This window comes from Lepidochelys olivacea (genome assembly GCF_965140295.1).
Source record: "Lepidochelys olivacea isolate rLepOli2 genome assembly, chromosome: 1".
Classification (NCBI taxonomy): domain Eukaryota; kingdom Metazoa; phylum Chordata; order Testudines; family Cheloniidae; genus Lepidochelys; species Lepidochelys olivacea.
The window spans coordinates 291,998,716-292,012,985 of NC_140411.1; the positions used below are offsets into that span (position 1 = coordinate 291,998,716).

The 14,270-nt window shown below is 41.4% G+C and overlaps 1 protein-coding gene across 3 annotated transcripts in view; it reads right to left on the reverse strand.

Annotated features, from left to right (window-relative positions):
* The window catches only part of SRGAP1 (SLIT-ROBO Rho GTPase activating protein 1), a 233,176-nt gene that overhangs the window by 23,518 nt on the left and 195,388 nt on the right, over positions 1-14,270 (reverse strand). For all 3 annotated transcript variants that reach the window (XM_084641787.1, XM_084641786.1, XM_084641788.1), the window contains exon 16: positions 3,304-3,409. In XM_084641787.1, coding sequence (XP_084497913.1) covers positions 3,304-3,409 — 106 coding nt within the window. The remainder of the gene's footprint in view (positions 1-3,303; positions 3,410-14,270) is intronic.

Here is a 14,270-nt window from a genome sequence, read left to right on the forward strand (position 1 = left end):
ACCCCTGAGTGCACCAAGTCTGAGCACTTTAAAGCGCTAGTGTAGACAGGCTCTGAGTGCCGGGAGCAAGGCTTGGAGCTAATCCCCTCGTGGAGGTGGATTACCAGGAGCGCACTCGCACTTCCAAGTGCTGCCGCAGGAGCGTTCCCGTGACAGCGCTTTGAAGTTTCCAGTCTAGCCATGCCCTCAGGGACTGTGTGTGATCTACAGTAAAGACACTCTTCCATGTGTAAAAAATAAAAAATGCAAACAACCGTCGGCGAGATAGTACTAAGGGCTTTCGGAGGGAAGGAACCCTCTCCCCTTTACTATGAAGCCATGTATCTAACAAAATTTCCAATATCTGAAACAGAGCATAGGTGACCACAAGATGGTCAGAGGGATCCTCTGGTCGCTGCTATGTCACTCCACCTGTCTGAAAAATCAGCCTCCGATAGAAGCAGCGTGTGGCTGGAGCTTTCCTACATCTTGCTGAACCCTGGATTCCATGTCGTCCCCTTACTGCTTATAAATTACGCTGGAGCAGTGGCTCTCAACCTTTCCAGACTATTGTACCCCTTTCAGGAGTCTGATTTGTCTTGTGTATCCCAAGTTTCACCTCACTTAAAAACTACTTGCTTACAAAAATCAGACATAAAAATGCAGAAATGGCTCAGCACGCTATTTCTGAAAAATTGCTCACTTTCTCATTTTTACCATATAATTATAAAATAAATCAATTGGAATATAAATATTGTACTTATATTTTAGTGTATAGAGCAGTATAAACAAGTCTTTGTCTGTATGAAATTTAAGTCTGTACGGACTTCGTTAGTGCTTTTTATGTAGCCTATTGTAAAATTAGGCAAATATCTAGATGAGTTGATGTACTCCCGGAAGACCTGTGTGTACCCCACGGGGAGAACAACTGTGCTAGAGGACCAGCCTAATGAATACCTGGCCCAGAATCACAAAGGCTACCTCTACACACACATCCTTTCCTCCTGCAAGCTGAACTGTGTGCTCTTCAGTACTAGCTGAGGATTGAGGCTTATAGCTCCCCAGATTAGTCATTCTTAAGGACTCAGGACCCAGTCCCACAAGGCCTGAAGTCCCGTAACTCCCATTGATTCAATACTGCTTGGCACCCTGAAGGATTAGAGATGCAGCTGGTATGTTTGCCCATCTTTAAATACACCAGCTTAAAAGGCTTTAAACTATACTTTATAGAGAAAACATTTGCTGCATAGGAACAGTACTGTGACATCAATACAAACTGGAAAGAGCCAAGAACTCTAAATGATCCCTTCCAATTCTGCAAAATCTCTTTTTTGTGTCATATTTTGTTAATGTGCTGTGTGCTATTCTGAGATATCATAAATCTTGTTCTACAAATTACAAAGGAGATTCAGCCATTTGATTATTCATGAACTATGCTACATAGGTGGTTATAACTGATTTATGAAATATGAAAAGCTACATGCTGTTGCCTCTCTGTTCTCCATAACACACATTTGGTGGAATATAGTACAAGAGACTATTTTTATTTCAGCAAAGTGTTTTTTGTGCAGCCCCAATAGATCCACTCAATTATGGAGCAAACACGAACAAAGGAGAAATATGCTAACTAAGGGCCTGATCTCTCATTCACTAAGGGTATATCTACACTAGAGCTGGAGGTGTAAATTCCAGCTCGTATAGACACACCTGCCCTAGCTTTGATTGAGCTAGTGTGCTAAAAATAGTGTAGCCACAGCAGACTGGGTGGTGGGAGGGGCTAACTGTCCCAAGTATGTGCCTAGAGCTTTGATGGGATTGTATGTGAGATGGCTAGCCCATGCAGCTGTGGCTACACTGCCATTTTTAGCACACTAAGTCAGTCTACCTGAGCTGGAAATTCCACCTCCAGCTCAACTGTAAATGCACCCTCAGTAAGCATATCATCATCTAGTGCTGGTAGCAGGTCCATTGCTGCTGGGGAATGGGAGGTAAAGTGGAGACTGGAGGAGTGGGATTTTACTAGGGTGAATGTAAAATTAAGTGAGGAGACTACCAAAGAGCAGCAACGATTGTGGATTAGTAATGGCTGAGGTCAAGGAATACTGACCCAGACCATATAACATGTATTACCAATCCTGATCCATGTTAGGTGATTGAGGTCAGGAAATAAAAAGCAGTCTTACATGCACTGCTGGTTGTCATACCCTTATTATAGCCATTCTCAACAGATACAGCTGCGTTTTTCAGGTGGAAAAAATAACTTGGCCCAAATCCTTATATTTAAAGACTTTGTGTGTGCGTTTGGAAAATCATTTATTTGGTGACAAGTCCAACGGAGGCTAGCCTCAACAAATATACAGTATGTGCACACACTATTAAAACCTAAGAACAAAACCTGTAGATTGAATATATTAACATTTAATAACACAGTTTATCATTCACATCCTGGAAGATATAGTAGAAGCTCAACCCAAAATACACATTACAGTGCTGAAGGAAGGGAGGGTTTAAGGAGCAACAGAACAAAAATCCCAGGAGGCAGGCAGTACAGAAACAGAAAGAGCCAGAAATAGGGCAGAACACTGATCAAAGAAAGCATATCACAGTGAAAATACCAGGACCAGGAAAAAAAAGAGAAAAAGGACACAGGTAAAACAATGTTTTCTCCCACACTACCCTTTCCTCTGGCCCAGTTTTTTCCTTCAGAATGGGCCAGTTTCTGATACCCCTACCACCCCAACAACTGTCTCCGTTTTTCAGTATGAAGGGAAAGAAGTGGGGTTCCTGAGCCCCTGTAGCACCATCATTATTTTGGGCAAGAGCACCAGTGAATTTCCCAAAAGACACACATGAGGAAATTTGGATCTTGTTCCACCACAGCATCAAACCACCAGCTTGTAGGTGTTTTGGCTGTTTGAGTATGTTACATTTTTTACAATCAGAAAGTTAAAATCAGCTTAAGATAGGAGTGTAGGGGAAAAAGTTCACTTCTAAATTATGCAAGTTATTTTTAATGTGGATATTTTTTGTTTGTTGTTTTGTTCTACAGCTCCAGCTCTAGCCGCAGTCCTTGCGTACAAGGCAATACTTTTATCAGTCTTACCATGACCTTGTAGTCAGTTAAAAAGAAAAGTAACTTCAGTTTGTACGAAAATGGACCTTTTCCTTCTGTTTTCATTGCCAATTAAAATACCCTCTTATGTGTTACCTGAAGCCTAAATGTAAATTTCATGAAGATTATGAAGATGACAAAGGAAATTTTGACACCAGCAGTGGAAATGGGATGAAGATGCAGCATTCTGGCAGGAACCGAAAGGTACTTACTGGTTAAGGAAGGCAAATAGGTATCTCATCACTATAAGGACAGACCTGGGTAAAGTCAGGAGGAGTTTGCGGATGTGAAGAGCCCTCTCATAGAGATTATCTATTCCTGTAAGGCAGAAGATAATATCTTCAGCTCCTTTTTAAGAGAAAACCTGTACATTCAGCTTAACGGTGTCATTCTTATGCTAATATAGGTTGCTGGTCAACATTCTTCAAATTTTTGGGAAAAAAAATAGCAAACATTTTGGAAAAAATCGAGTTCCCCTCCCCCCTTTTGACCAGCTTTATTAATACATAATTACCAGATGATGCTTTAAATATGTCCAGCAAGTCTGCTGAAAACTAACTTACTGCAGATTTCTAAGTAAGATAGCTTGCAAAACTGCCATAAGAGGATTTCCCCCCGAAGGGTAAAAAAGTAATATTAGGAGGCTAGGAATCTCTGTCATCAGTTCCAAACACCGGCTTATTCTCTGTATTTGAATTTGCATATTGAAAATATCCTTCTGATCACTGATCGTAAAGCCTTCCCGACTTAGTTTTCTCTGTCAACACCATCTCTCCAGCTGTAAATCTATTAGAGTCAATTCTAGATCAATGCCTTCTTGTGTTAATCCAAAAATACAAAGTACAATGATCAGATGTGTTTTCCCTAGATAATTTCATTTAGGTCCATCAAAACGTTCCTGAAATAGGCAAACCAACAGCTGTGTAAAGCAGGACTGAGGCAGCACAAGAGCATTGGTTTCTATTGCCTTACAACAGAAATCAGCATCTATGATTTTCTACATTGTTCAGAATGAACATGGGGCTTCATCTGGAAAGCAAAACATCTTTCAAAGTAGCAAACCTCTATTCTGAATAAGAAATCCTTGAACTCTTCTCTCAAAGATATTTTTGGTGTAAATGACATTGCTAAGAACAATTTAACATTTCAATAATGCCCCCTAAGTCAACCAAGAAATAATAGTACAATTCACATAATTTAAACACAGTCCTAGTAGAATATTAGAATAATAGCACCTAATAGCAGTGCAATGGACAACTGGTAACATTGAGAACCTGTGAAATGAGGAATTGGGGGTGAAGCCAACAGCTAAAAACCATTTGTTACAGAATACAAGATTTTTCACAGAAGACATTTAAAATAATCACTTACCTAAAAGGTCAGTGTTAATTATAGATGGCGTTCTCAATGTTTATTTTTGGTCTTTTCATGTGCTTATTTTATACAAATTAGGACTCATATTCAGATATAAAATGTGTGTTGATTAGTGTTTAAATATTTCTCCCCTTAGGGAAAAAAATCCAGTTTCTAACAGTTGATATTTTCATATCATAAACTGATGACAAGCAGAGCATCACAGCAGCAGAATTTGGGTTTCTCAAACAAAAGTGATGCACCTCAATAGCACTTCCTTGAAGATAAATATTTCTGCCTGGTAAACGACAGGGCAAATACTGCTCCTACATCTGCAGCCATGGAAGATTCCCCAGCAGAACGGGGATGTGTGAGGGGGATTCGGGTTGGGGTGAACAGGGATTTGATTGCATGCAATCTAGGTCCCTGGAAATCTCTTGTGCACAAGCAGATTCTTCCATCCTCTCCTCTCACTTCCTGTAGCAGGGATGGGTTGGGGCTGCAGAAGCTCCTGCAATAGCAGCACCAGCGAAGCGCTACAGCCTGGGGTGAGCGGTATTCCTCTCCTCATGGAAGAGAGCAGCATGTAGCCCAGCATTCCAGTTCTGGGCGTAGGTGTGTTGGTTTTCAGGAATTGTACCTTTATTTGCTGAACAAGCAGCTCATAACTAAGGCTACGGGTTTGTCACGAAGGTCACGGATTCCGTGAATTTCCAGGACCACCATGACTTCTGCAGCAGCCAGTGCGGCTGGTCCGAGGCCGCCCGAGCAGCTCGGGCAGCTCCTGGGCCAGCTGCACCAGGCACTACTAGGGCAGTCTCGGGCCGCCTTGCCCCACACCCCAGCAGTAGAAGGAGTTTGGGTGTGAGAGGGAGCTCAGGGCAGGGACAGGGGTTTGGGGTGCGGGAGGGGGTGAGGGCTCCGGCGGTGCTTACCTCAGGAGGCTCCTCAGAAGTGGCACGATGTCCCTCCCTCAGCTCCTAGGCTGAGGTGCAGCTAGGTGGCTCTGCACTTTGCCTCCGCCCCCAGGCACTGTCCCCACAGCTCCCATTGGTTGCAATTCCCAACCAAGGGGAGCTGCAGAGCCAGCGCTTGGGACATGGAGCCCCCCAGCTGTCCCTCCGCCCAGGAAAGGGCATGTATGTTGCCGATTCCGGGGAGCTGCATGGAGCCAGGCAGGGAGCCTGCCAGCTCTGCAAAACCCACCCTCCCAGCACCCATGGCTTCTCTCAGCAATTTCCACCCCCACCCCCCCGCGAGCACCCATGGCTTCCCCAGGGCTGCCTCTCCCCAGACCACGCAAGATTTAGTCAGTGGTATATAGTTTACTGCCTGTGACCTGTCCATGACTTTTACTAAAAATATCTGTGACTAAAACATAGCCTTACTCATAACTACCTGCCAAGGGCATAGACCGTGTAAGCAAAAAGGGAACATCAGGTTTCATAGTATGGGTCCTATCACATTCCAGCACATGCTACCTGTCAGGACACAGTGTAAAACAGTCACTAGAAGTCATTACAAACCACACATTGCTGTAATTAGCTGCGTATATTTTAACTCATTCCTAGTAAAATTGTCCCAATTTTCTTACCTCTCATTCATTTCCGTGGCGAAAAAATTCTCTGCTGAAAATCTGAACACTGCACAACTGTGAATTTGGCTGCTCTCCATTGTTTATTTCCAAAACACTGATATTCCCCTCACAAGTTTTGCTTTAGTTTACAATGAAAGATAGATGAGAATTGTAATCTTTTACCTAAGGATCTCAAACATCAAGGACTAAATTCTGGCTGCTTCTATGGGGGAAAAGGAGTGGATGCAAGAACCCCCTTGCATAACTGTGTTGCTTACCCCATCAAGGGGAAAGACAGTGTTGCTTTGCCTCTAAAGGTTACTTTTCCAGAGGAGGTGCGTCTGCAAGGGTGGGGTTGTTGTGTGGCCATAGCAAAGGCTAGCAGATCAGTTACTGTGAGGAAGGATTACTGGCTATAACAGTGCCAAGGAGGTAAAGCCCATTGCACACAAGTACAGCGAATCTTCTACTTGCATGCTGAAGGCCTCTTCTTCATCTTCATTACTTTGACTCTCAAGAACCATAATTTAGTCCTATTTCAACACTCCTCTGAAGTGAATTGGTATTTTTCCTATTTTTCAGATAAGATAACCTAAGCATTTATTTTAGAACATAAGAATGGTCATACTGGGTCAGAACAATGGTCCATTTAGCCCAATATCCTGTCTTCCGACAGTGGCCAATGCCAAATTCTTCAAAGGGAATACACAGAACAGGTAATCATCAAGTGATCCATCCCCAGTCATCCAGTCCCATCATCTGGCAGCCAGAGGCTTACGGACACCCAAAGCATGGTGTTGCATCCTCAACCATTTTGGCTAATAGCAATTGATGCACCCATCCCATGCAGCCATGAATGTATCTAATTCTTTTTTGGAACTGTCAGGAAGGAGTTAAAATTCAGCCAGCAAAAAAGACAGAAACTGCTGAGAAGCAAAGACACTGACAACTGTAAACAATTAATAAGCCTATATGGTCAATGCCTGCCCAGTAACTCAGATTTTAGAACAGAATAAACCTTCCCTTCACAGCCCACCAGATATCTGTAAGCACTCATCCCTACCTCCCCCCGACCCTGCCTCCTGCCCCCGTAAGGCAGCCATAGATGCTTGATAGGTTTCAGAGTAACAGCCGTGTTAGTCTGTATTCGCAAAAAGAAAAGGAGTACTCATGGCACCTTAGAGACTAACCAATTTATTTGAGCATAAGCTTTCGTGAGCTACAGCTCACTTCATCGCATACATACTGTGGAAAATACAGAAGATGTTTGTTTTTATACACAAATCATGAAAAAATGGGTGTTTATCACTACAAAAGGTTTTCTCTCCCCCCACCCCACTCTCCTGCTGGTAATAGCTTATGCAAAGTGATCACTATCCTTACAATGTGTATGATAATCAAGGTGGGCCATTTCCAGCACCTTGATTATCATATACATTGTAAGGAGAGTAATCACTTTAGATAAGGTATTACCAATAGGAGAGTGGGTTTGTGTGTGTTGTGTGGGGCGGGGGGTAGGGAGAAAACCTGGATTTGTGCTGGAAATGGCCCACCTTGATTATCATACACATTGTAAGGAGAGTGATCACTTTAGATAAGCTATTACCAATAGGAGAGTGGGTTTGTTTTGGGGTGTGTGTGTGTGTGGAGGGGAGAGAAAATCTGGATTTGTGCTGGAAATGGCCCACCTTGATTATCATACACATTGTAAGGATAGTGATCACTTTGCATAAGCTATTACCAGCAGGAGAGTGGGGTAGGGGGAGAGAAAACCTTTTGTAGTGATAAACACCCATTTTTTCATGATTTGTGTGTATAAAAACAAACATCTTCTGTATTTTCCACAGTATGCATCCGATGAAGTGAGCTGTAGCTCACGAAAGCTTATGCTCAAATAAATTGGTTAGTCTCTAAGGTGCCACAAGTACTTCTTTTCTAGATGCTTGATGCAAAAGGATGACCTCTATATGTATGTACTGTTCCTATTTTTATCTTTGTTTAGGGTTCTCTCTTGATTTGTAACAATGTCTGTCTCTGTATGTACAGATAAATGCAAATGAATTGATAAAAGAATGTATATAACTGGCCACTGGCACCGTATTTTTGAAGCTGCTTGTCAGTCTTCCCGGTACTGTGAATAAACCCCCTTCAGTATTGTCTGTGCCTGTCTGATTCTTGGGGAAAAGAATCTTTTGCCTAACAGAACCCAGTTATGGTTTTGGCCTTCACAACATCCCCTGGCTATGAGTTCCACAGATTGACTGTGAGTTGTGTGAAGTACTTCCTTTTGTTTGTTTTAAACCTGCTGCCTGTTCATTTCATTGAGTGACCCCTAGTTCTTGTGTTATGTGACGGGGTAAACAACACTTCCTTATTTACTTTCTCCACACCATTCATGATTTTATAGACCTCTCTCATAGCCCCTCCTTAGTCATCTCTTTTCTAACTTCAACAGTCAAGTCTTTTTAATCTCTCCTCACAGGGAAGCTGTTTATACCCCAAATCATTTTTGTTGCCCTTCGCTGTACCTTTTCCAATTCTAATATATCTTTTCTGAGATGGAGTGACCAGAACTTCACGCAGTATTCAAGGTGTGGGCATAACATGGATTTATATAGGGCATTATGATATTTACTGTCTTCTTAATCTCTTTCACAATGGTTCCTAACATTGTTAGCTTTTTTGACTAATGCTACACACTGAGCGGATGTTTTCAGAGAACTATTCACAATGACTCCAAGATAGCTTTCTTGGGTGGTAACAGTTAATTTAGATCCCCATAATTTTGTATGTATAGTAGGGATTATGTTTCCCAATATGCATTACTTTGCATTTTTCAACACTGAATTTCATCTGCTGTTTTGTTACCCAGACACCCAGTTTTGTGAGATCCCTTTGTAACTCTTCGCAGTCAGCTTTGGACTTAACTCTCTTGAGTAATTTTGTATCATCTGCAATCTTTGCCACCTCACTGTTCATCCCTTTTTCTAGATCAATTATTAATATGTTGAACAGTACCGGTCCCAGTACAAATCCCTGGGGGACACCGCTATTTACCTTTCTCCATTCCGATAACTGACCACTTATTATTACCCTTTGTTTCCTGTCTTTTAACCAGTTATTGAGCCATGAGAGGACCTTCCCTTTTATCCCATGACTGCCTACTTCGCTTAAGAGCCTTTGCTGAGGGACCTTGTCAAAGTTGTTTTGAAAGTCCATGTACACTACATCCACCTACCACCTTTAATAGATTGGTGAGACATGACTTCCCTTTACAAAAGCCGTGTTGACGCTTCCCCAACAAATCCTGTTCATCTGTGTGTCTGATAATTCCATTCTTTACTACAGTTTCAATCAATTTGACTGGTACTGAAGTTAGGCTTTCTGGCTTGTAATTGCCAGGATCGCCTTTGGAGACTTTAAAAAAAATTAGCATATTAGTGATCCTCCAATCATCTGGTACAGAAGCTGATTTAAATTATAATATAACATACTAACTGTGGTATGCAACCTATGTGACTTGCCCAAATAATGCAGAGTTAGTTGCAGAAATGGGAATAGAACTTACAATTAGAGGAATGACCCAGGAGTCAAAGATCACAAGACAATACTCCCACCTTTAAGTCCAGGCAATTAGCCTGGCTTTGGCGAGGATAACCTCATTAGGAATTAATCTATCCTCTATGTGTGGGGAAGGAGGCAAGGAAGGGAGGTGCTTGGAGAAGGGAACGAATATTGGCCACAACTGAAACAGCCTCAGGGGAACTGATGTCAAGTGGAGAGGTGCATATTTTGCAGCGGCCAACTAAATTTAAATCAAGAGTGAAATCTACAATGGTGTGGAGGGCCTTGCAAGACCTTTTGCACCCTGGAAGCCTAGAGTTCAGGAAGAGGGAAACTATATGTGTAGTGGCTGCATAGGAGGGCCTCAGCACTCACTCAGAGATCTCTGAACCAGCTCTGACAGGGCAGCACTGTGGGAGGACCAACTCAGGGACCATAGTCTTTTTGAGACTGTCGTTTCCAGAGGCCGTAACACCTAATGGAAGAAGTGCAGAGAGGTTGGAGCCACTGCTGACTGCATACTATAGGCAGGTATGCAGTGGAGGTGAGGCAGGCTGTGCTGTACTGAACCCTGTCACTGGGTTTTTGTGTGTATTTCTAATCAATTGACTTAGTTCACTTACTGTGTAATAGAGCTTTAAATTTTTAAACAAAACTCTATTTTCAAAATCACCAGATTTCAAAAATCACTAGAACCTGTTCATAATGCAGTGTCATCTCTGTCCATTTTGGAGATACTGAGAACCAGGGTGCGCGTTTGCTTTTCCTTAAGACGCGGCAGCACATTTAATCACCTGTTGAACTATCTTGAGGTTTTTGCAAACAGTGCTTAAAGCGAAATGCACGAATAACCTGCATCTAAGGAATAAAGTAGACCAGAGAAGGGGAAAAAACAACAAAAAAGCCAAACCAAATAACACAATATTAAATTATACATGAAGACAAGAATATATCCTGTCTAAAGAACATAAGACAACATCAGGCAAATTGATGTTTAAGCAATAATCCCAAAGTAGTGCAGCATTTAACAGGCAATAAATGCTCAGGTATATAAACCACAAATGTTTGCATTTGAGCACAGAAGCATTGTGCAATGGAGCACTACTTAGTGGTTAGAACGTGGTAATAACTCAATAACTGGGGTCAGGCTCTATTTCCATCTCTCCCACAACCTCCCCAGTAATGTACGACAAATATTTACCCTTTCTAGGCCAAATTCCATGGTGACAAAACAGAGGTGTAAGTTTCATATAAGGAGTATGCTGGTCATAAAATAAGTGTAAATTCAGTAAAACCTGCCAAGAGCAACCACTCACGGGAGTTAGCAAAAGTGGTCTCTTAAGTGGTGGTCTCTTTTCAAAGGTTTGCACACCAGAGAGTGGTGGTGTTCTGTGGCCTCTGCAAGTAGTAGCTCGTGACAGGTTCTCTCTCCTGAGAGGTGGTCACTAAAGGCAAGTTTTACTGTAGGTTCTAAGTGACAAAAGTGATTTAACTTATGCTGATGTGGCAGTTGGTGAGTGTGCAAAATAAGTGTAATTTACATTCATCAGGAAAAGCAACTGGCGAGAGTGCAAGATACAGTTGGCCATCCCTCTACTTCATCACCAGTGCTTCCGTGGCCAAATCTGGCCCTGGTGTATGAAGGAGTCACTCATATTGCCTTCAGTATGACTAGCATCTACTGAAACAGGCTGAATTCAATACCCTCAGAATACCAGCAGTAGTGTCCACCCTTCTGCTCAGGCAGCAGAAGCAGTTGAATTATGGCTTTCCGATATAGAGAAGCCCATAATGATACAAGTTCCTTATGCCCTATTACTTGCTGCAGACTAGCTCTGGAACAATCAGAACTTGCCCCCAATTTAACCAAAGCTGTTCAAAAATCAAAACAAATTAGCTATATAATTATTATACATTTATCTGGGGAAAATTGCACAGAAAGCACTGAATCTTTTGTAGCACCATTTCCAAAGCACTTGCAAAGAAAAAGCATTAAATCACAATATGTTATTTCATTTGAAAATGTATGCATTAATGCAAAAACAAAACAAAACAAAACCCTCAGTGTCTACATTGTGAAAAGCTTCAGTTTATGGTAGTAGCCTCAAATATGTTTGACATCCACAGCTGAACAGTCCACTTTCAAGGTTCTTTCACTAGCAACATTATATTTTCAGATATTATCTGTGACATTTTGCCATTTTATATTTTTAAATGAATGCCAACTTAATGTATCATTTCTATATCCTATTTTGTTGTGAATCACAGGAATCTTTGTAAACAGAACTGTAAAATACATCTGCATTCATCTTCAAGAACTGTTTGGAAGGAGACCAAGTGAAAATGGATATATTCATTTTCATACTGTACTATCACAAACTCTATTTAATAAGAACTGGAGCATTTGCAAGCTTCATTAAGAAATAAAAGCTTTCCAGAACCTACATGCTATATAGTGATCTCAACAAGTCCTAACAATTTCTATTCTCTTACGGGAAAAGGGCCTGTGCCTGCTCCTGTTAAAAATAATTAGCAAAACTCCCATTGCCTCTAGTAATAATGATGCATATTTATATTATTATTATAGTGCCTGAAGGCCTCAACCTGGATGGAGGCCCCAATGTGCTGGGGCGGTACAGACACAGAAAAGAGATTATACCTGCCTTGAAGGATTTACAATCCAAACTGGGAGCAGGGTTTTGCCCGAACTGTCTGTCCCATTGCAGATTATATGATGTCTAAGGTTAAAAAACAACAGTAAAAACTGCATTTGGGACTGGACTAGGATTTTGTAAATATATGATATCTGGGTTCCATCAAAATTCAGGTGGGGTATAGTAAGTTCTAAAATCAGTGAGTGTCTTCTTGTATAAAAGATTATACTTTGGAAAGCAGCACACAACCTAAGTATACAAGTGTAGAGACAAAATTAAAACCCTGAAGAGGGTCTGAAAACTCACATCAACAAAAGGAATTAAAAATACTGCTGCTGAGGTGCTCTCAAGACATCAGAGAAGAAACAAAAGTACAAAGTTCAGTACAAACATTTAAGTCATCCACAGCCTTGTTCAGTGCAATAGTTCTCTGGAGGGCTGAAACATCTGCACTGAGCTTTACACTATGTTTCTTCTATGATGACTCTCTAAAAATGCAAGTAATGCTTTTAATTCCTTAAACTCTTTTTAGCTTACTTCAATCTTAGTTTAAGGCTTAGAGTCTGCTTTGGTTTCCTTTGTTCTCGCACCTATTTTTGAGCATACAAACACCAATATGGGTTGGTTCGGGACATGAATTGACATTGCCTTGGATTAAAAAGCTAGGCTTTAATAGTGTGTGAATAAATAGGATTTTGCTTGGAAATCAAATAATATTTCATATGAACTACTATACTCATTTCTACCTTATCATAGCAGAAAACAGAAACAAGTCAAAAATAAGCAAATATATAAATATTGTGATGGGCAAACATTTTAATGCAGGTAATATTTTAAGGATGAAGTAGTCAACAGACCATGAATTTCATACAAACCAAATGTTTCACTGATACTCAGTAACTGTGTTTAAAAACAAACACACACATAAGTGTTTTATAAATATTTTAAGAAAGATATCCAAACTCTCCACCTTAGGTTTTTCACAGGTAAGCTACAGATGTAGGTTCACAGCTGACTATCCCTGGACTGGATCCTAGGGCTGGCTGTGAATATAAATGCAAGAACCATCCCCTTAACTTGATCAGACCACTTGCTGCTCCAGACAGGAATAAGAACTTTCCTTATTCCAAAACAAGATGAAACCACCATGATCTACCCAGAAAAACTCTTGGATCCTGCCAAAACTTACTTATAGAAAACTCTACCCAACCAAGCAGCCAAGGAGTAGATGAATTAGCTAGGTCCTACAGCCACTTCTAGAACACGGCTAAAGACATTCTAGTATCAAAGCACCCTCTCTCAATCCCCCCACCTATGCAGACAGTCAGCTGACTTGTGAAAGAAATAACTGAAAGTAGTCAGTGGCACACACAGAATTTCTACAAACCTATGGCACTGCCATAACAAAGGCAAACAGAGCCTCTCTCTTCTTTGCCACTGAGGCAGAAAAGTGAATCCCAGCAGAACTTTTTTGGGCTACAAATCATTTTGGAAATACAGACTGGCTCTACTCAACCCTAATACACAATACCTCTTTTTGTGAGTAATTGTCACAAAGAAGGTCACCTACATCCAAGATGGCCTCATAAACCACAAGAGGAACTAGCCAAGAGCAGGAACAGAAACACAAGACGCCCTTTCCAAGGAAAGGAGTGACATCATTCAGGGTTACCATCTGTGACTCTGATATCTGCTCTTCCTGGATACAAAGAGACAACAGGGAACTTCTGGGAGCCCTACTATAACAGAGATTGTCAACACTTCCTTTCAGTAAGATAATTTACTGCCTACCATAAGACATATAGTAGTCAGACTAAAGAAATCATTGGTTGATGCTAGAAGCCCCACAAACTATCACCCAATGCCCAGACTCACTTTTCTCAAATAAGCTGACTGATAAGATAGGCCAGTCTCCAGTGCCACATGAACCTGGTTCCCCCTCAGTGAAGCTGTAGGCCACAAAATGGTGTTGCTTTGGAGCTGACCTTTCTATTGACAAGGGATGCATATCTATACTCATTCTGCCAGAACT